We start from the raw sequence: 23,150 nt of genomic DNA, 5'->3' as shown, positions 1-23,150 counted from the left end.
TCAGGGTCGGGATGTAACCCACGACCTCCTGCGTACCAGGCGAGGTAGTTAACATCTCACCACAGAGAGAGAGACACGCAAACTCCAAATATACAGCAGCAGCAGCAGGCGTCAGGGTCAGAATCGAACCCACGACCTCCTGTATACCAGGTGAGGTAGTTAACATCTCACCACCGCGGTGTCCCATTCATGCTAATAGCATCCCATAGAGCCGTACATTAATTATATATAAGGACCAAATCCTATATGCAGCCACTACCAAGCAAATGAATAATATACTACCAAGCAACATCTAAAGTGAATAAACAAATTAAGAAATGGTACCAAAGTAAAACGCACAAACAACAAAAATGTTACGATAACAAATGAGGTCTGCTACACACATCCTAGAGCACAATCCAAACTTCCAAATTTTACAGTAGGGACGGTGGGGTGTCAAATCGTTTTATATCAATCGGAGTGATGAAACTTGCTCGGGTGCAGATGGATTGCTGCGTTGCAGGACTGCGACAGATAGCGAGGACTTGGAGATGCCGTCATTCAGCAGCGGATAGATCATGGCTGATGATGATTTTTTTTTACACAATTTGTTCTGTTCAGAATCAACAATAATGCCTTTTGACAAGTGTCATTATCATTACGAGTCAATGAATGAGTGAATTAATGACTAAATGAATGAACCATAGCTTCTCAAAATTTGCCAGCCATAGAGGTGACATTTCATCTTTCAGTGCGCCTGGTAAATTAATCGCAGTGCTATCCCCTCTGAATGCCCCGTAACAATTTCCCTCACGTAACTGACAAGGGGGCACTTGGCAGTCGACGGCTCACCAGAAAAATCCGTCGTCCACATCCGCGGCGCCCACTCGGCGCCGTGCCATCGCCGCCGCCTTTTTGTCTCCCGCAGATTGCTCGTGAGCGATGATCCACGGGGAAGCCCGGGCGGGCCGTGCGGTGGCCTCATCGCGAGGAGCGTCGGTGACGCGCGGCCACCGCGGCCGAGTCGCAGCCCCCGGTCTCCCCGCCGGCCGCGGCGGGCGGCACGAGGTCCGGAGCGCGGCGCGCGACGGTCGGCTGGAGGGGCGACCCGAAGAGACGCGGCAATAGCGGCTAACGAGACCGCGGGAGGTAGACACCCTCCTTCCTCCAGTGAGAGACGGCCCGAGCTTGCGCCACGAAATTTACTGCCCCACGCGGCGCTCGGGCGCTGGCATGTTATTGCGCATCACCGTCCCTCGGTGCACACAGGTGCGATAAACTGATACACAATGTCCTCTGTTTAGATTATAAAGGGCTATAGAAAAGGAAATCGGACTAATGATTTGCGTGCCTTGCACGATGCACACACAGGAGGCCGTCGCGCCTGCGACGTCCGCGCTTGGAGTCCCTGCGGCATGACCCGTTCGTGCAGCGCGCCCCACTGCACGCGCCGAGAGCCTGGATGTGCCACGGATTGCCAGCGTGGACGAGATTAGAGCCATGAGCATGGCGGATGCCGGCTATTTACTGCTGTCCGCTCTCGCAAACAATGCGAGCGTGCCGGCCGGGGGCCGCTTTCCCACGACGCGCGGCGGCGGTGCCGCGACGGCGCCGGTGGTGGCGGCAGCGCCCTGGGAGCCACGGCACCTCCTGCGCGACGGCGCCGCGGCCGCCCACCCGGGCAACCGCGCGGACCGCGCCAGCGCCCTGAACTCCTCCATGCAGACGCTGATCGCGGGGCTGCTGTCCGAGCAGAGCGTGCCACCCTGGGGCAACGCCACGGTGCCGGCCTCCACCGCTTCGGCTCCGACGCCGACCCCGGTGCCGGGCGCCCAAAACTGCGGCGCCGGCGGCGGCGGCGGCGGTGGCGCCAACTGCACGGTGCTGTCGCCGGGCCTGGCCTGCGCCACCGCGACGGCCGTGGCGGGGCCCGACGGAGCCGAGCTCAACTGGCCGGCGCTGCTCTTCCTCCTGGTGGTCGTGCTGACTGTGGGCGGCAACCTGCTGGTCATCCTGGCCGTGTGGCTCGAGAAGAAGCTGCAGACGGCGACCAACTACTTCCTCATGTCGCTGGCGGTGGCCGACCTGCTGGTGGGGCTGACCGTGATGCCCATCTCCGTGATTAACATCCTCTACAGTGAGTTGTCTGCTCGCCGCACGCGCACACGTGCGTGAACACGTGTGTCCGTGAACACGTGGGTGAGTGCCTGAACATGCGCGTACGTGCGTGTGTGAACACGTGCGTGCATTTGTGAACACGTGCGTGCATTTGTGAACACGTGTGTGCGTGTGTACACAGTAACTTCCCCACTGGCCACGTGCATCTGCCAGGCTCGTTGACGTTGCTTACAAGTGCGTAGTAAATAAAACATGTGTTCCCAACAAAGTAACACAACAAATTATTTATTTTAAGAGCCATTCTTTGTAATGGTGATTTTTTCAAAGATTTTAGAACTTGTAGTTTGTGAGTGGCGGGGTGCCTCAGATTTCTTTACCCATGGTGAGACGTTTACTGCCTTGCCTGGTTTACAAGAGGTCGTGGATTCGATCCCAACCTTGACGCCTGCTGTTTATTTGGAGTTTGTGTGTTCTCCCCGTGGTCGCATGGGTTTTTTCCGGGTCCTCTGGTTTTTTCCTCCACATTTAGAATTATCACGTTTTCAGAGTATTTGGCTGCTGCAATACATTTCCACGTGATAAGCCACTTGGTTGAGCTATCATTGGTGGCCAGGTCGCTTCTGAAAAAGATTTATATAGTTTCATCCCAGGTTGGGTTTCAACAGCGTGTGATGAAACCGGGTTCTCAAGTGGACTGAGTCGATGGTCTGAGCCACGTGACTAATGAACAACTGCACAAAAAGACCACCGCATCTGTGAAAATGTGAATACCAGGTTGACTGTTGTGCCACGAACATTGCTGTCTGTAACAAGACAAGTGGCAAAGTGCTGCCCCGTACTTTGTGAACTAAGAGGTCGCCTAGAATTTCAGAGGTAGTTCCGTTATATCCCCTTTCCGGGAGCCATTGTCAAACATGGAAGGGTCGCACTGCTCTTGTGAGAAATCCGAATGGATTCTTCATCTCGTGACAGGGCACTGAGAGAACAATCGAGATCACGTTGGGGAGAGAGACAATTGCATGTTCTGTTATTCACAACTAGCACAAGATTCAGGCCTGCGCCAGTGGGGATTGTAATGACAGAACTCATTACTGAGGTCCTGGCAGTGAAGCCGGAGGCTGTACGGCACTGGGCCAGGCCACCCATCCTCAAACTGCGACAACATTAAATATAACTACATCTGGGCTGGCACGATGCCGGTCGACAGGCTGATTATGACTGTAAAAAAATAATACTCAGAAATTCCTATTGGTTTGTTGACTTTCCAGATGTCACGGCGTACCATGCTGGCTATGAGATGTTAACTACCTCGCCTGGTATACAGGAGGTCATGGGTTCGATCCTGACCCTGACACCTGCTGTATATTTCGAGTTTGCATGTTATCTCTTCCTGTGGTGTGGTTTTCCAGGTCATCCCGTTTTCCCTCCACATTAAGAATCAACGTGTCTTTGGCTGCCATACATTTCCACGTGATAAGCCACTTATTTAGCTATCATTTGTGGCCAGGTCGCTTCGAAAAAATGGTGATATAGCTCAGTGGGCCTTATCTGGTAAAACAAAAACAAAAAGAGTTTATTGTAAAAATAGTTTAAGTCCTACGTGCTGAAGTGCACTCTCCAATTTTCACGTAAGTCACTCCACCGATTCGGACACAAATTAGCGGCAATTGCTGCCACATGTTGTGAGCTGGAGGCAGGAGGCCCGTCATAAAGTCTGTGGCTATTCTGGGTGCCTTAACGTTGGGGAGATTTCATTGTCTCTTTAACAAGGGATCTGAAAAAGCGACTTACAGAACTCAACTCAAGTGAGGACACGGGGGCTGTAACAGAACTCGTTAGTGTCCAGGGATCGTTCCAGAATTGCAGACAATGCATTGGCACCGGTGAAGTGTTGCCTAAAGCGGAGGAGACTCCGGTGGCTCGTGGGCAAGAGTGTTCAGTCGCCGCTGCTGAGGTCCAGGGCACGAGATCAAGTTGCAGTCGCCTGCGATTGAAACCGGCTTCTCCGGCTTTTAGCGAGTTGACTTTTTGCGCACACCAGAATAAAAAATGTCTGTCGTATGAAATTTATTTTTTCCCACGTAATTTGCCTAAATTCCAATTCTGAGCTTCAGGATATCGGTTCGACTGCCACGCCCTTGAACACTTGTCTGCAGCGGGGTGCATGGGAAAATTTCACCCCACCCCCCGGTCTGCGAAGGTAATAAAAAAAATAATGGTCAATCGATGGGTTCTCGTAAGTTGTGATATCGCTTCCGTGAACCGCACCAACTCCGCCGCGAGAGTTCCAAGCGGCAAGGTCACCTCGCAGCAATCTACTCACGGGTGGCGCAAAAGTCAACTGGCATTGGCGAGCAGATCGCCAAAAAACGCAACAAATGGAATATGGGGGGGGGGGGGGGTTGGGGGGGGTTTACATTCCAGACGTCTTGCCAGTCAAATTAGACACGCTGTGCGTGCATTGCTTAGGAAAGCAAGCACGCTGGGGTGCAGTGCACGACTCCTGAAGGGCTCGAAGACAGCGTTCAAATCCAGCGGATGGCAGCTGGACACCAACTGTTGGTGGACGCGCAACGGCTTAACGGTCGCATTTCATCCAGAGCATGCATGCGTTGCTTGACAATGCCCAAGGAAATATAATTTTTAATCCATCCAAGGACTCCGTTTGCGCCGTAAACGTTTGCGCCGTTTTCATGAAAGTGTTCGTGATTCTCGGGTCAAAGGGTCGTACGTAGCTCATCACCAATACCTTTTGCTCTCCGGTTTTTTTCGGCTCCGTACAATGACGATGGCCCGTGCGAGCGCTGTTACTGACAGGCCGACTCGAAGACGGACGACTTAAGTTCCCTACAATGTGAGGTAGGTTACGCGCACGTTGAGTTAATTATACAACGGCACAGTAAAAGCCGGGGCTGACCGCGAGATTGCTGCGGCTAATGTATAGGATTTGCAAGTACACTTTCACCAAGGTTGGCAAACTGCGGCACGCCTCAAAACGTCTGACTGCACACTCCATATTTAGATGTTTGCAGCAGTCATGGAAGAGAGCATAGCAAACATTTACATTTTTTCCGCGGTCCGTCGTTGCGACTGACGTCCAAACAACAGCGTTTTATCCGACCATCTCTGTACAGGAGCCTCCTCTCGAATCGCGCCTTCCCATCCATTTACATTCGGCGTGAGAGCCCGAAGAAATATGCAGGCAATAGCCGGGTTTACATACGAGGAAGGAGGCTGTTTTAATATTTGACATCGTTCTGAATCTTCCTCTTGTTGAACTTGGGTGGACACGTTCTGTGTTCGCCTATCCCGTGCATTCCCATTCGCTTCTTCAAGATGTCAATCGGCCTCTTCCTTTTCCTGCCTCTTGATGTTTTCTCCCCCAACATCTTTCTGGAGTTTCTGTCAGCAAAGCCATCTCCATGTGTGCAATATTGCTCCAATTTAGAATTCCGGGACACGGATCGATGTGAACTTGGGTTATTGCAGCCTGAAATCGGGCCACCCCTGTTGACTTTGGATGGGATGTCTGGTGATGTCTGGTGATGTCTGGTGATTGTCTGGTGATGTCTGGTGATTGTCTGGAAGATAGCACAAGAGCTACGAGCCAGAGTTATTTTAACTATTTTAAAAAATGTATTTTACCAGGTAAGGCCCACTGAGCCATGTAGCTCTTTTTTCAGAAGAGACCTGGCCACAAATGATAGCTCAAAGAAGTGGCTTATCGCGTGGAAATTTATAGCAACAGCTAAATACTCGCGTGATGATTAAAAATGTGCAGGAAAAAACTGGAGGGCCCGGAGAAAAATACACACGACCACGGGGGAGAGAGACACAGCAAACTCCTAATATGCAACAGGCATCGTCAGGGTCGGGATCGAACCCACGACATCCTGCATACCAGGTGAGGTAGGTAACATCTCGCCTCCAGGACCGGCATTCATCACTCACATCGTGAGCCGCGTGGTTAAACTCGCAGCTTTTGCCGCTGACTCCCTTCTCGGATAAATCTCACAACCCATCGCGTAAATGTCACCGCTGTGGATTTAATATTTGACATTTCATTTATCTTTGTCGCTCTTCGTCACGGCTGTTAAGAATTGGGAACTTTCCGCCACTGTGAGTAGCCATCTCTGACCTCACGGCACGTGCCAGGCTGGTCCGCGTGGCCTCTCTCCTCGAGCCATCGGTGTAAACAGACGTTCACGGAGAATTGTTTCCACAAGTGATGCTTCCGATTTTAAAATTCCCCCACACATTGGCAACAGCTTGGCTGTCGTTTACACTCCTCGTTAAATCGCGTCACGCACCATTTTTGTTTCTCTCGTTAACTTTTCGGCGGGGCCCACGATTAATTAAGGGGGAGCTGTCCTGGGATAACTTGGTAACCCACACAACGTCATTGCCCATGAAGTGGGAGTTTCTTGATGACATAAGCGAATGATGATGTTGTTTGCACGGTGGCCATCTGTGAGGCGATGTCACAACAGCGACTGTCAAAAGGTCACGGTGAAGCGTTCCAACGAAGCTGTCCTAAAAATGCAAAAGTGTCTACGCGCGTGCACAGCACACTCTGCAAACGCACGAATAAACTCCACGGGTGAACAAGTAATGGGAAATGAATTTGTGGCAGTGGCTATGGAAAAGCAGATGGTGACTGAGCAGGGAGAGAGACAAAGAATGTCGACAATGGGACTCTGGGGGACGAGGGAGAAAACGCAGCGAGAAAAAGAGAAGTGGGGGGGGGGGGCTGAACGATGAGGAATTTGAGGAATACCATCACAGCTCACAAACTAAGCATCGCCGCTCCCACTGTTACTACAAATACTGAACATTGGAAATCATTTCTGGGCAGTGCATGTGTGTCGGGAGGTCGTTAATGCACATAAATGAGCTAAGTCCACCAGCCCCCCCCCCACGCACCCCCTCCCCTCCTCGAGGATAAAGACAAAAAAACATCCCACGTAGAGCCTTTAACAGACTGTCAGGGCAAGTACTGTTAACGAGCATCTATTGAGGCCAGCACGAAACACAAGGTGGTGGTGTGGTAAGCGCCACATCCGGCCGCCTTTATCTCCCTAGGTACTCATTTATTTTTTAAAGGCTGAGTCGACCTAGGCTGAGTCGGTTCAGACATTCGTCACCGACATTGGCCGCAAGCGGGAATCGAACTCAGGTTCGAAGTGCAGCGAGCTAACCACTGTACCACCACTCCTCCAGTGTGCTCACCACTGCACCACCACTCCCCCAGTGTGCTAATCACTGTGCACGCACACACACAGGTCACGCAACGCTGTGGCAGGGAAATATTAGGGAACAACAGCTGGGTGGTGCCACGTGCTAATGTCAGCGTGAAGGCAGCCAGCGGCTGTGATGTATGGGTATATTTGGCCCAGTCCAGGTATTGTCTGATTTGTTTCGTTTGTGTATGTTTTGCGATATGAAAGCTGCGTGGGAGTGCTGTCGCGAGGTTGGCATGGGCCCTTGGAGCAAGGAATGAAATGGGCAACCCCCCCCCCTCGTGGCTCGATCCCCATCGTTGACCACGGTTGCAGTCACACCGCCCGCACGCTCAATAGTTGGGCCGCTTTGGCCACCGCTTGGCCAGTGGCTGTGCAAAATAGATTGGTGGGTTGTCTTTTAGGATTGAGGTGTGACCGCAAACGCGAAACTGGCATCAACCAAGCTTCAACGTTTTCCACTCTTGATCGACTTTTTTTTCTCCGTGAAGTTATTTGGTTTTATTTTCTCATCGCTGAAGTGATTTTTTCTCTCTCATTGAATTGTCCTTAGCATGGCTTTCTTTCGCTGTTATTCCGCAACAAAGCTGTAACTCATGGAAAAAATATCCACGGAAAAATGTAAAAAAAAAGTGATTATTATTTATATATGACCTGAATGGATGAATCATGGTTTCCTGTGGGGAGCGGTGGCGCAGTGGTTAGCGCGCTGCGCTACGAACCCGGTGACCCGAGCTCTGATTCCCGCTCACGGCCACCTCCAACACCAGTGGAAAATATTTGAACTGGCCCAGGGCCTTCTCCCCTAGGTCGACTCGGCCATGAATGAGAGTACCTGCTATGGTGTGTAAACATCCGCACGGGGGAGACAAAGGTGGTCGGGAGCGGGGTGTTGGAGGCATCTCCCCGTCGTGTGCTAGTTAACAGCACTTGCCCTAACGGTCTGTAAGATACTGTATAGGGGATCTTTGTCTCTGTTGTTGACTATGTAATGACAGAACAAATGTTGGTTACATGAAAAGACTTTCAATATTCTCAGAAAACCATAATTCAAATATTGAAATGAAAAACTCTTTGCTCTTTAAGCATTTGAATAATTGTCATACATTACAATTTGTTGTTTTACAGTATCGCATATAATTCCATTGAAACAATACCATTTGTACTTAATTAGCATATTCCAATTATTTCCGACTATTCTGAAAAGTGCGTGATTGATGTTTGTAATCATTTAATTAGTACACTCATTTACTTAATTGACCGAATTGATTGAATCAACATCAGCCTCATTAACTTCTAGTGGCTCATTTTGGAGAAAAAGTCACACTCGAACAACCACGGCAATCCAAAGTAAACAAACCTCGCAATTAATTACCAACAATATTCAAGGCTTCCCTGTAGTAACTAATTGGGAGCAACTTTTGTCACGAAGCATAACCACCCAGCAATGATTTAGAGTTGATAGGCAAAGTCAGCTAGCATAACGGGGCGGTAACGCTGCTGCTGTTCATTGATTACGTGGACTGCACCGTTATAAGTGCGCAGCCCCGTGTCGATCCATTGCTGGATGTGTTGTCCTTCCCACGCCGTGTCGGTCCGTAGGGTTTGTTTGGACCATTCTTTTGACCACGCTGGTCAGTCGGTGTGGAGCGACGAAGCGGGTTTCCGGGACCTGTTCAGATACCACTCGCCACTGACGATAGCCATGGCCGGGAATCGAACTCGGGGGGGTGGGGGCGGGTATGTTGCGCAGTTGTGCCTTGTCAAGCCACGCAGCTCACAAACACGCGCGCTTTGTGGCGTGGCCTGGAGATACTGAACGGGCCGTGGAATCAGGCCGAGGCGTAGCGCGTTGTCTGCTTCTTGTGAAGGATCAAGGTTCGAATCCAGCGGCTGCCCTGGTTATTACTGCAGGTGTGGTGACCACAGTAACACGATGCGCCGTCTGCTTCACAGTGGACGTTAAATATCCTGTGATGTTATTCGCATGAGTAGGCCATTCTGTGTCGGTGTCATGGTCCAACATGTTTTTTTTTATGACACCATAAGTGACTCATTTGGGATTTTATATAAATAAATATTACATATCTAACAATCATCATCCCCCTACTGTGAAAATTTGGCAAGACCCTCCTGAAAATGAGACTTTCCTACATGGGTAGACAAGAATAATAATAATAACGATGATTACCGAAAGAACCAAAGAGTATGATTATACATAACCTTGTTTTGTCAATCGACTGTACTTATATATGTACGTTGAACTTCTTTTGCATTGTATGTAGCCAACTGCGCTAACCGGAGGTGCGGGGGAAGGGCACTGATGGACGAGTGGGGGTTGTTTGACCATGCTTCAGCAGGCTGGACAGTGCTCATTTTGTGAATGTGGAGAGTGTGGACGTGGGAGAGCGTTGCAACCTGTTCCAGCGTGACCTAGTACAGTCCGGCAATTGACATTTGTGCTCGGGTAGCAGCAGCAGGAATTGATTTGTACCGAGATCCAGTAGCGCTGGTGCTGTTTGTTCGTTTCTCAATTCGCTTGTCTTACTGAGGGTCGCGGTGGCAGCGTATTGAGCAGGGCGGTCCAGACCTCCCTTTCCCTGGCGACAGACTCCAGCACTACTACACTACTATACGCAGACTCTACTTCTTCCTGGGGAATTCCCAGGCGTTCCTAGGCCAGCCGAGCCACGTCGTCCTGCCAGCGTGACCTGGGTCGGCCCCGGGGTCTTCGCCCAGTGGGCCGTGCTGCCCGGTACAGTTCCAGGGTGGGCCTACCGGGGGGTATCCTTACCAGGTGCCCGAACCACCTCAACTGGCTCCTCTAGATCCTGTTGCCATGTTCAACTTTATTACAGTTTGACTGCACAGCGATGATAATCGATCTCGTGCTGACTGAGAACTATGTCCGGGTTTGGTCGACAGCAGAAAATATTTTCAATAGCCTTACCGCTGGGAAGCATAGCGGTACGGTACAACAATCGACGTTGCTGCACCGCTCTCTCGGCCGCCACATACAACATTGCCACCGCACGCGTTGCCAGCGGTGGTGGTCGTTTGTCGCCACCGCGACCAGGTGAGATCCCCGCCGGGCAACATGGGGCCGTCTCCCCACCGTGCTACGCATCCGCTTCGGGACGAATCGTAAATCTATCGCTTCACGGCCAAGTAGGGGCAGCAAACCGCGGCGACGGGCAAAAACAATTCCGTGAGAACGGGCCCCACGTTCCACCGGGTCGTCCATCATCAAAAAGCGGCCAGACGAAAATTACGCACCCACCCCATCGCGATGGCATGCCCGCGGGCAACGTGGCCGATCCGAACACCGGTTCAATTTCCACGCCGGGCGGGTATGGCCAGACTGCGGTAATTCACCCACGGAGGAGAGGGCATGGCGCCCTAAAGCGGTGAGTGTGTGTGTACGGTGAGTGTGTGTGTGCGGTGAGTGCGTGCGTGCAGTGCGTGCGCGTGTGGTGCGTGCGGTGCGTGCGATACGTGCGTTGCGTGTGTGCGTGGGGCATGTGTGCGTGGGGCATGTGTGACTGCGGTGCCCGTGTGTGGTGCATGTTTGTGTGTTCAGTGCGTGTGTGGTGCGTGTCTTTGTGCTGATGGCACAGTGGGGAGCACAGGTGATGCATCTGCCAGTCATCTCAATCAGTCAACCCATGGCACCTGCTGGGTCTGTCCCGTGACCTGCCAGCAGCGAACCATCGACAATTCACGTGACGGACTGAAAGTGCACTTAGCCTGGCACAAGCGCTGTGGTGACTTCACTGCCAATTTGTGGCGACTGGCGGCTGTTGTTGTTGCTGATGTCAAAGACCGATAACAGTGGAGAATAGTTGAACCGGTCCCGGGCTTCTCCTAGGTTGACTCAGCCTTAAATGACTACCCAGTGGGGTGTGTAAAACATCAGAAACTAGGAAGGCAAAGGCAGCCGGACGCGGCGTTGGCCGCGCACCTTCTTCATGTGCCGTGCCGGCCCTTCATAGGTGTGCTCTCTTGCCCCAACAGCCTGTTGAGAGCTGTATGGAGCAGTATCTTTGTCCTCTGGAGATGGGGGCCGGGGATTCTGGTGGACTCAGCTCATTTGCATGCATTAACGACCCCTCCCCCCCACTCGCATGCTGGATTTCGCTCGTCGTGGGAGTTATTTGGTCGGTGCCGGTTGGTGAATGTGGGGCACGCGCAGACGTTGGCATGATAAAGTACGGCGCAACGATGTTATGTGTTTCGCTGCATTGCCCTCCCTCTGTTGCCACTGTCGCCACGCAGCTGCCTTCAACGCTCGTGAGGCACATAGGTCGCCCATCTGAGAATAATCCAGGCTCAATGCCTGCTTAGCTCTCCAGGTGATTTGTTCATACCCCAGCTGTCGTGCGTTGGGCACGTGGGTGTCCTCACACGCAGGCACTGCAATGTTAATTGACACAAATGTCCCAGGAGGGATCCTCCAGAAAGAATGCCGTCAAGAGTCAACGAATAACGATTCTTAAAGAGTTGGGTCACATATTGCTTGCCCCCGTGGCACGTGTTTCAGACGTTAACTTTTGTCAGTACCATTGCGTGCACGCGTCTGTGTGAGTGGGGCATGCATTGTGTCCTTTGTGTTTGGGAGCGGTGGTGCAGCGTTTAGGGCGCTGCACTACGAACCCGGCGAACCGAGTTCGATTCCCGCTCGCGGCCAACACCAGTAACGATTATCTGGCCCAGTCCTGGGCCTCCCCCTATATTGACTCGGCCTTAAAAGCATCGCCACTGGGAAGACAAAGGCGACCGGGTGTGGTCCTGGCCACCCACCCCCCTCGTGTGCCATTCCGGCCTTCATAGGTGCAGCTCGCTAACTGCACTTGCCCCGAGAGTCTGCGCGAAAGATTTTTGTCTTTTAGCAGTGGCATATTTATCCACAATCCCGGTGGTGACCCGTGTTTTAATTCTATGCAGCGGTTTGAGTCAGCCTCCCGCCCTCCCAAGGTTCGAGCAAGCCCTATTTATTTATCCCAATTGAGCTGTCACGTTTGCCATTAATAAGGCGGCACATCTGTAGTGAGTTCAACTGAGTCGCATACGTTGTTTTCTTTAGAGGAAACACTTTTATTGTAACATCAACACCTAACACAAAGGGGTAACTGCCCCTTCACCCAGCTAACTACTCTATACGTAGGAGTTACAGCTACGAAGGGTCAGACCCTCACTCGGGTCCCCGACCACGTGTTCATGCCTCGTAGGACGTAGAGCTTCATCTTGTAGACGTGGAGCTTCCAGCTTGTAGACGTGGAGCTTCCAGCTTGTAGACGTGGAGCTTCCAGCTCGTAGACGTGGAGCTTGCAGCTTGTAGACGTGGAGCTTGCAGCTTGTGGACGTGGAGCTTCCAGCTTGTGGACGTGGAGCTTCCAGCTTGTGGACGTGGAGCTTCCAGCTTGTAGACGTGGAGCTTCCAGCTTGTAGAATGCAGCGACCCCGGTCCCTCCCAGGGACCCACCTTATATCCCCCCCCCGGGTCGGGGCCGCTCCGCCCTTGGCCCCGCCCACCTTCTCGAGCATTCCAGCTCTCTCTCGATCCCTCTGGAGAGCTCTCCCCGGACACGTGATCACCCCCTAGCCCCCCCACCTGGGGGCCTCTCTGTGGACACTCCGGATCACTCTCCCACTCCCCCTTGTGGGAGACCGCACTACACGCCATGCGTGGTGCCCGCGCTATCCCAGCGCTCACCAAGCCCCGCTAGGGCTGGTACTACACACGCCTACGGGGTGTACGCGATGACGGTGCATCGCACACCGTGCTGTGCTAAAGCCGGCCTCGCACACCAACCCACCTGGCGCTGTCCGTGATGTAGGGACATCGCACGCCACGGCCCTCTCAGGCCGGCACCACACAGTGACATCCCCGATGTCACTACACATGCATCAAACTCCGTTGGAATTGGAATGCGAGATCCCAGTGCACAGTGCGTGGCTTTGCAAACACGCGCGCTCATTAAAATATCCCAACCTGGCGACCAAAGTTCAGTTCCCGCTTGTGACCAACATCAGTGACGAACATCTGAACCGTGACTTGGGCCTTGCATAGGTCGACTCGACCTTAAATTGAGTGCCTGGTGTGGTGTGTGAACATCAACACTGGGGAGACAAAGGCAGCCAGATGTGGTGTTGGCCACCCACCTCCTCGTGCGCCGTGCCGGCCTTCATAGGTGCTTGCTAACAGCCTGTTAGAGCCTACACGGGGAATGTTGTCTTTGCATGTCCATACATCACATATAAATGCATCCACTTTGTCGGTCGACTGCTGGATGAGTGCCTCCCCACACCATACAGTTTGTGGGATGCTTTTTGTTATTTGAACATACTTCCCCACGCTGGTCAGCACGATTTCGTGAAGGCAGGAAGCATAGCATCAGAATATTAATGGGAACTGTGACCCTAGGAAGATGTGTCTGTTCATGCCTGTAATCCACAGATGTGGGAGCATCGCTGCTTGGTACAACAACACCATTTTCTGCACTCTGCTGACCACGAAGTAGCCCGGCAACAGACTTTTATTCAATGTCTGTTGGTTGCCCAACCAAAGTACTACCCAGGTCCAAAGCTGCTGAGCTTCTGACACATGTATGTACATATGTTGAACTTCTATCGCACCGTACGTAGCCAGCCGTGCTAATCGGAGGTGCATGATGGCATGGGGCACCATACCAAGTGATTTGGCCTCTAGGTGAAACCCATTCACTTCCAGGAAATTGACATAAGAACTGACTAAAAATAGCTAGAAAAGTTGCAGACAGCGATTCCGGGAAGAAGGCTTGAGTTGGCGCGCTCTGTCCACGCCGTGCCAGTTTGCACGGAGTCGACGATTCATCCCCTGCAACAGCTGCCCAGGCAATTTACACGGAACTTTTGCCAGAGTGAGATTCCCCACGTAAGTTGATGTTATAGACCTTGTTTGCGACCCTGGCAAAAGGCAGCGGTGGCCGTTCACGCCTGTAATTAAGCATTGTGGAGGCGAGGGTTGGCGGATAATGCAAATGTGAAACTCCCTTACCTTGGCCTGCCAGAATAATGCAGTACAGCAAATTTGGGGACTGCTCTTTTTCTGTTTGTATGGGATAGCGTGTTTCCCCCTCGCACGTGTTGTTTTCTGCGAGTGCTCTGGTTTCCTTACACTTAAGCACTCATTAATTCGCTCATAACACCTTACCTTTCCCATTCCGAGATGACTGCAAGTGGCAGGGTGGGTGGTGTCCCGCTCACCGCTCAATCTCGGAACGCACAAGTGGTTCAGCGTACATTTTATTTAGAGATGTGTAGCGCCATTGTTTTTAAAGGCACTGTTACTCACCACAAAGAACCGTAGCGACACGACCGCACTCTACGATAGCTGGCGCCAAACTGTGCACACGCCATCCTGTATGCCCTCGTGGGAGCTTCGGTACCACGAAGTTCTTTTTTAAAAGTTTTTTCTCCAGTTACATTCCGATTTTTTCCCTCCACATTTTAGAATCAACATCATGCATTTAGAGTATTTGGCTGCTCTACATTTCCACGTGATAAGCCATTTTGTTGAGCTATCATTTGTGGCCACGTTGCTTTTGAAAAAGAGTGACATAGCGCAGTGGGCCTTACCTGGTGAAATACGGTGCAACGGTGCGTTACAAATGTACTTTATTATTAGCAAAGCTAATTAATGCTGGTGCTGAAACCTGAAAACAAAAATTACTCGTGACTCGATTGCAAATCGGCATCACCAACCGAGCACGCCACGATTAATCGCTGTTCCTCCGCCGCCATGGGCTGCATCGCGATACCGCGAATTCTGACGATCCGGGAGGCTCACAGCTGAGGCCGAGAGCCGCGGTGCGCGTGCCGAATCCTCTCGGGCAATCATCGAGTTCGCGTGGACGAATGTGCGCGCAACGGATGTACGAAACTAAATTAATCAATCCGGACACGCGCCGTGTGACGCATGCTTCGGGAAGATTCGATTCAAGCCGGTTCGTCAACGCATCCACGTGCTAAGCTCCGACTGTGACTAAGCAAGTAAAGAATCGGAATCCGTATTCATACTGGAGGAATCCAATGAGCTATAAAGCACTTTTTCACAGATGTCCAGTACCGTGGTGTCCATCGCAAGGGGCGATGAAGCTCAACAGGATCACGTGCGTCAATAATATAAAGACCCCCTCAAGCCACCGAGTCAGAGCTGTAGCAAGCAACAGAGACAATCCTCGTTCCAAGCATAACACATCAAGAGGCACTTACTCACAGGGTAGAACGTTGTGAAATATTGGGTGAACGGTTCGTATCTATGTATGTACGTTGGAATGATTTCACACCGTACATGGCCAACCGTGCCAATCGGAGGTAGGAATGATGTGCTGAGTCAACAGCCCCGGAATGGCAGTCAAAGGAGGCAACGCGCCTGAGAGAAACGATCGCGACAGAGACGGAGCGATAAGAACGGCTCGTGCCAAGGAAAGAGACATGGATTGCACGGGTTGGCAAGTGTGGAGTTAAGGCCTTTATCCAGCAGCGGATAGACCATTGCCGATAATGATAACGATGCATCTCAATTGTATCGCCGTATATATATTTATATATGAAATGCAAATTGTCACACCCTGTTACACTTCCACCTGCGATGCAGCAATCCACATGGTGCCTACACCCAAGCTGATTTCATCACTCTGTAATAATCCTTCGGGAGACGGCTTTGGAATCAGTCCTTTTATTTCCACTCCACAATACACTTTGCTCACTCACTCTCCGTTGCTGGCAGACAACGGAGAGAGGACAGACTACGCACTAAGTCCCCACCGCGCACGTGGCACCCCGAGCCCCCGTCCGCGCGTGACCCTGCTCTTGTCAGTTTCAGTCTGCTCCCGATCGTTCTCTCTCACTCGCTCTTAATACCTTCGTCACGTGGTTCCCCCAGCCAATCGTTCATGGAGAGCTTCGACCATTCTCGATGGTTCCCTGTCAATCCCGGGACCACGCCCCTCATCCGGCTCCCCATTAGCTGGGGCCCCGAATGGCTAGGCCAATCACTCCTGATGACCTGTCGTGATCACGCGTGGGCCATGGTCCCTATCTCAACCCTTATTGGCTACAAGCAGGACCGGCAAGCCAATCCCCATGTGAACCCTCTATGGCTGTTATTACAACTCCATCAGCTTTAAAATTAAACGCAAAATGTCTTTGGTATTGGGCAAACATCCCAATGCTGAAGGGTTGCCTGAAAATTATGCAGTTGGGATTACACACAAACCAACATCGCCCCCTCCCCTACTGAAAAAGAACTTGGCAGGACCCACCTAAAAATGATTTTGAGACTAATTTCTTGAGCTTAAATAGAATCAATGATCTCTGTGACGGGCGTCCTTTCTGGCACATTCACTCCTTGGACTGCCACGTGTAATTATTAATTTTACCAGGTAAGGCCCACTGAGCTGTTCGCTCTTTTTCAGAAGTGACCTGGCCACAAATGATAGCTCAACGAAGTAGCTTATTACCTGGACATTTATAGCAGCTAAAAATATACTCTTAAGTGCACATTGTTTCTAAATGTGGAGGGAAAAACCGGAGGACCCGGAGAAAAATCCATGCGACCACAGGGAGAACATGATTCAGGGTCGGGATCGAACCCACGACCTCCGGCATACCGGGAGAGGGAGTTAACATCTCGCTACCGCGGCGCATCATGGTGCTGTTTCGATGTCAGCCCGAATGAGTAATTGTCAGGGGGGTGAACAATTCCACGGGTTATGTTCATCCGCTGGCTGCAATTGTTCTTGTTGTTGAATCATGCAAGCAGAATTCATCGCAGAAGTGGCTTGGCCCCTATTTGGGAAAGATGCTCGTGCTGAGAGTCAAGGGGCCCTGTTCTCCAGCTCCATTTAAACGTTACTCTGCGAGAACACTCGCCGGTGTCACTTCCGATCAATCCGCCTGGAAGCTGCGCACGCGTTGACATGGCACCAAACGTCACAGCTCTCGCGCGCAGCCAATGGCGAGACGCGGGTGTCTTCGCCTGGTTTGACCAATGGGGAGACGCAGGTGTCTTTGCCGGGTTTGACCAATGGGGAGACGCGGGTGTCTTTGCCTGGTTTGGCCAATGGGGAGACGCGGGTGTCTTTGCCTGGTTTGACCAATGGCAAGACGCGGGTGTCTTCGCCGGGTTTGACCAATGGGGAGACGCGGGTGTCTTCGCCTGGTTTGACCAATGGGGAGACGCGGGTGTCTTCGCCTGGTTTGACCAATGGGGAGACGCGGGTGTCTTTGCCTGGTTTGGCCAATGGGGAGACGCGGGTGTCTTTGCCTGGTTTGACCAATGGCGAGACGCGGGTGTCTTCGCCGGGTTTGACCAATGGGGAGACGCGGGTGTCTTCGCCTGGTTTGACCAATGGGGAGACGCGGGTGTCTTTGCCGGGTTTGACCAATGGCGAGACGCAGGTATCTTCGCCGGGTTTGACCAATGGGGAGACGTGGGTGTCCTCGCCTGGTTTGACCAATGGGGAGACGCGGGTGTCTTTGCCGGGTTTGACCAATGGCGAGACGCGGGTGTCTTTGCCTGGTTTGACCAATGGCGAGACGCGGTGTCTTCGCCGGGTTTGATCAATGGGGAGACGCGGGTGTCCTTGCCGGGTTTGACCAATGGCGAGACGCGGGTGTCTTCGCCGGGTTTGACCAATGGCGAGACGCGGGTGTCTTCGCCGGGTTTGACCAATGGCATCTCTGAAATCAATCCGTGACATTTGTCAAACGGCATTGCTTTTGATTGTACACAGAACCGATCGTACATAGGTGTGCTCTTGTGAATTATATCATCGTCATGGGCCGTGGTCAATCCACCGCTGGATGAAGGTCCCCCCAAGCCGCCGACTACATCGCTCGAATCCTGCGATGTAGTGATCCGTCTGGTACCTGCGCACGAGCTGATTTCATTGCTCCATCTCATCGATAGACGTACTCTTGGATGCGTTATATTGCTTGTGGCTGCCACTTCATCATTATGTCTTGACTGTCGGCCAAATTCCCTTTCAGCACATGCCCACTTACTCTTCTTGAAAGTCATTTTCCTGCGCGTGTTTTCCAATCCACAGCGGCGAGATGTTAACTACCTTACCTGGTATACATGCGAGGTAGTTAACATCTGTATATTTGGAGTTTGAATGTTTTCCCCGTGATTGCTTGGATTTTTCTCCGGGTTCTCCCGGTTTTTCCCTGCATTATTAGAATCAACGTCACGCGTTTAAAACATGTGGCTACTGCTATACATTGCCACGTGATAAGCCACTTAATTGAGCTATCATCTGTGGCCAGGTCGCTTCTGAAAAAGAGCTACACAGCTCAGTGGGCCTTACCTGGTAAAATTAAAAATATTTTAGTTTTTATTCTCGTCTCCCTCTTCCTGTCTCTCAACGTCTCACTTTCTGTCTCTTTCTAGGCTGATAGATGAACACAAATACTGGTTGACCATTAATAGCCACTAAAGAAAAAGGCCAGACAGACAGAGTGTATCAAAGTTTGAGATTATTCATAGATTATATAATAAATTGGCACTTATTAATTGGAGGCACTAGAGTGAATGATCCTGTAAGGAATGGCTGAACTGTGTTTACTTTTGAAAAACAAATTCCATGTGAAATGTTAATGACATAATGTGGTGTGTACATTTCATTGTCAGCGGGTGTTCGACACTTCACGTGGCCTTAAAGTGCGCATAGCCTGGCACAAGCGTTGTGGTGATGTCACCACCACTTAGTGGCAAATGGCGGTTGTTGTGTACTTGCGAAGCACTCCGTGACGATGTTACTATTGTGCACAGTGCGATATTAAATAATTAAGTTTGATTGATTGGTTGAGTGGCAGCAGACAAGGTAGGGGATGTTTCTACTGAGAGGACATCGAGCGTGGAGACGGAGCCATGAGGTCACCTCCTGCGCACGGATGGAGAGGGAGAGACGGATTGCGGTAGCTATGAGACGTGGTCATGGTTTGTGGAGGCCTTCATCCAGCAGTGGATAGAACAACTTTATTTAAATGATGATGTAAACGATCACATTTTAATGAAGAACTGCATTAATTTTAAGCTTTCGTGACTGCAGGAATTCACGTGACTTGACCGAAAGACCCAAAGAGTAAGAACTGCATTGTGGGAAAAAAAGCAGTGCCCATGGTGATTGCAAATGAGCTGTTTGCTATTTGTTAATACGGAGCATGAGCATTTGAAAAGGTGCAAAAGCAACATCCATACCGGTCGATGAATATTTTACGTTTTCAGCAGCTGCTTTTCAACTGTGCTGAACGAGCAGCAGCTATCTTCTGCCAGCCAGCGTGTTCCAACGGGGTCCCATAACTCGTGAGAAACGCGATGGCGTTTATCTAAATATTCACCAGCCCGTACAGCCACCAGGCACGGGGAGTGTGCGTTGAGGGCAGGGCTGGGCTCACTCACGGGAACTTGGGACTTGCACTGCTGGCTGGCACGAGACCCCCCAAGAGCGGAGCAATAATGTGCAGTAATAAAGGGGTTACCCCGGAGTTCCATAAATCTGATGACGTGTGACTGACCTTGCATATCGCCTCCTGGTGATTGCGACAAAGGCCCTTGAGTTTCTTTGTTAAACCCTCTGACCCGTCGAGCCACGCGCGGACGCCATCCTCACTGTGTGGTCGCAGGCGAGGCCGAGTTTTCAATCGGAGCCCTTACTGCTGACGCGGCCATTCCGGCAGCGGGGCTGAGGAACCGTGGCTCGATCCGACAGGCTGCGGCGAGGAAATGGTGACCGTGACCGCTCGGCGGAGCGGTGGCGCGGCAGTTAGCGCGCCGCGCTGCGAGCCCGGCGACCCGAGTTCGATTCCCGTTCACGACCAATACCAGTGGCGGATATTTTAACCGGTCCTGCGCCTCTTTTAGGTCGGCTCAGTCTGAAACTAGTACCTGATGCAGCGTGTAAACATCATCAACACGGGGGAGACGAAGGCGGTCGGTCGTGGTGTTGGCCACCCACCCGCTCGTATGCCGTGCCAGCCTTAATAGGTGCTCGCTAACAGCACTTGCCCCAACAGGCTGCTGAGGCCATGGGGGGGGGATCTTCATCTGGAAGCACTCAACAGTGGACATTAAAGACGTCGCAAAATGCCCAACGAAAAGTTGGACTACTCGTGTATTAATCCACGTCAAAGTGCAGCCCGCTTGTGGGAATGTGGAGTTGACGATGCTGCGTGTGAATCGGCCACGGCGGATGGGTGGGGGGGGGCTATTTGTGCTTCCCACGAGGAGCGGCTCGCTGAAACAAATACTGCAGCTGCTCATCGGCGATTTTGTGGCGACGTCAAATCTTCACGCAGACGTTGCCCCCGTTCGGCGTTCCCTGTCACAGTTTTTGAATCTTTATTTAGGCTGGAGGAGTCCGATGATTTATGAAGCTCTTTTTACGTAGATGTCCAGATGTGCTTTTGCTACGCTCACGATTAAACGGAGTGAGCGAAACTGCACGATTGCGGAAATAAAACGTCAAAACAATACCGATGAGGCAGGAAAGGACGAGAGAGAACATAATTGCAAACCCCTGGTCGTGACAATTGGATCAAATCGCTGGCAGCGATGTGGGGTGGATCATTACCTACGCAGTGTGTCACCCGTGCACGTCATTCTAAGTGCAACCTTTGACACGTCCTACGCCCGCCTCTCGGAGTGAGCCGCCCCTCCCCGTGGGACCAAATGGACAGCAATCAAATCGCCTATCTGAGTGGAGCGGTTCACAGGTTCAGATGCAACCTCGTCTGCTTGGCGTGTTATTCTGACGCGCTTGGCAGGCATTAAACATTTAAGATGGCCAACTCAAAGATAATTTGTGAGGACATTAAAACACCCTGCGATGCGATGAATCACTCGAGCATCAACAACACACGCACGGCACTTGCCTCCAGCGCAGCCGCCGCCACTGCTAACGTACACAGGCTAAGCGGGCACTTGTGGCATTGTAAACTCGCGAGCCAGAAACCTGTCACACGGCAATTCTCCGTCGTGCGAGGAACGATTACTACTACGACGACGATGATGATGAAGGGGACGGCGTGACAGGGCGCTCGAGCGGGCTGCGGAGTTCCACCCCGCGCGCGATCTGAGAGAGCGCCGCTCAAGTTGCTCTTGAAGCGGCCGGCGACATAATGGGGAGCGGCGGACGAGGCGGGAGCACAACCCCGAGAGGACCTCCGAGTTGAGGCTCGCGGTGCTGGGTGGTGGGAATCCCCCACAACTGGCGGGCACTTAAAAAAAAGTCTTTCATTCCCCCCCCCCTAACAAAAATGAATATGATTCCATGTATGGGCAGGCAAGGTTGGAGAAACAGATGAAAGCAAAACGAGAGCTTTAGGTGATGAAGGGAAGAAGAAGAAAACAAACCCCTACCGGAAAGCTGCTGCGACATCTCAATGCGGATTTATTATCGAGATTTATTTTCGAGATTTATTATCTAGAAAAAAAATCACTGGCACGAGAGCGGCGCTCGCCACAAAGAGGCACGTGGGGGAGGGATGGGGAGGGCATGGGGGGGGCATGGGGGGGGGGGGCATGGGGGGGGAGTCTCTGCTGCGTGACCGGCGCCGCCACCCGCCGGCCACCCCGGCGGGTGGTGCCCCTGGCACCGCGCCGAGCGGAGGCGCCCGGCGCCCGGCACGGCACCGCCGCTGCGCGCTTCTCGCCGTGCCGTGCGGACGCACAGCCACTTGTATCAGCTCCCTCGTGATTTATCCTCGTAAAGAACAGCTCTTGTATTTAAAAAAAGTATATATGTGACGTTTGTCTTTGTGTGTCCAACTCGCGGTCAACATTACAAGTGCATTGAGCGGAGTGGTGATGTGCCGTGGTATCGGTCTGATGGTGGGGACAAAGACCAGTTTGTAAAAGATTACCGCATAATTACAAAAAAGTTAAGTTTTCCGAGTTTTATTCTCACCATGCCCTCAGCGTAGTGTCATGTGACAACGACATTTCCATTTCGCGCCTCCCTGGGGCAGACAAACATGACCCAGAAGATTACATCATGGATCGACTTCCACAGTCACTTCATGAGCCCTCTGTATCCACACGAGGGGCACACCTTTCACATGCCCTGCAAAAAGGTGTGGGTCACAGCCAAATGAAGTGGGAAACCATCGTGACATAGATGTTTAGTTTGGGCTGAGACTATCAACTGTCTGTTCATTAGAGGCCAGTGTCATTACGAGTGGCTCACACCCGCTTTGATCACGGGCAGTCGAACCCTGGATTTGAGCCAGGGTCTCCACCTGGCCAAGATTCACCCTCGGTACCGTCCGGACAATTGGCACCTTTGTTCAGGTGGCAGCAAGAATTGATTTGTACTTAAATATGGCGATGCCGGTAATTTGTGTTGAACCACATTGCACAGGGCACTTAAAAAAAATTGTAACACTTATATGGGACTATCTTTTTTAATGGGAAAATAACGGATAATACACTGTAACATGATGACAAATGTGTGTTAATAGCTCCAAAAATTCAAAGAGTCTCCACTTGTTCGCCATTATTGTCAACACATGCCTGGAATCTTCTCCACGTGGTCTCCAGAGCCCAGAGGAGGTACATTTCTTGTGGTATTGTTGCAAAACTCTGAGAAATGTTTACAAAAATTGTAATACTCTGTAGTACACGGGAGCACCGTTTTGATAATAATAATAGTAGACGTTGTGCTGCCTGAGGAATGCGCTGGGGCTTGCGGTCCACGGTGGCGAAGGTGGCGACCTGTGATGTGAACCCAGGGTCTCGGCGGTGCCGGCACCATCAGTGTCCCCGAT

The 23,150-nt window shown here is 51.8% G+C and overlaps 1 protein-coding gene across 1 annotated transcript in view; it reads left to right on the top strand.

The window, feature by feature from the left end:
• The first annotated feature begins 921 nt into the window (after positions 1 to 921).
• LOC144732515 (5-hydroxytryptamine receptor 2B-like) overlaps positions 922 to 23,150 on the top strand; it is a 36,847-nt gene continuing 14,618 nt past the window's right edge. Inside the window, exons 1-2 of the mRNA XM_078613923.1 lie at positions 922 to 1,069; positions 1,412 to 2,116. Coding sequence (XP_078470049.1) covers positions 922 to 1,069; positions 1,412 to 2,116 — 853 coding nt within the window. The remainder of the gene's footprint in view (positions 1,070 to 1,411; positions 2,117 to 23,150) is intronic.

The sequence above is a fragment of the Lampetra planeri genome, chromosome 43 (assembly GCF_965212315.1).
Source record: "Lampetra planeri chromosome 43, kcLamPlan1.2.h2, whole genome shotgun sequence".
NCBI classification, from domain to species: Eukaryota; Metazoa; Chordata; class Hyperoartia; order Petromyzontiformes; family Petromyzontidae; genus Lampetra; species Lampetra planeri.
Note: the sequence above shows the minus strand (reverse complement) of the source record. Positions and strands in the feature narration are given on the sequence as shown.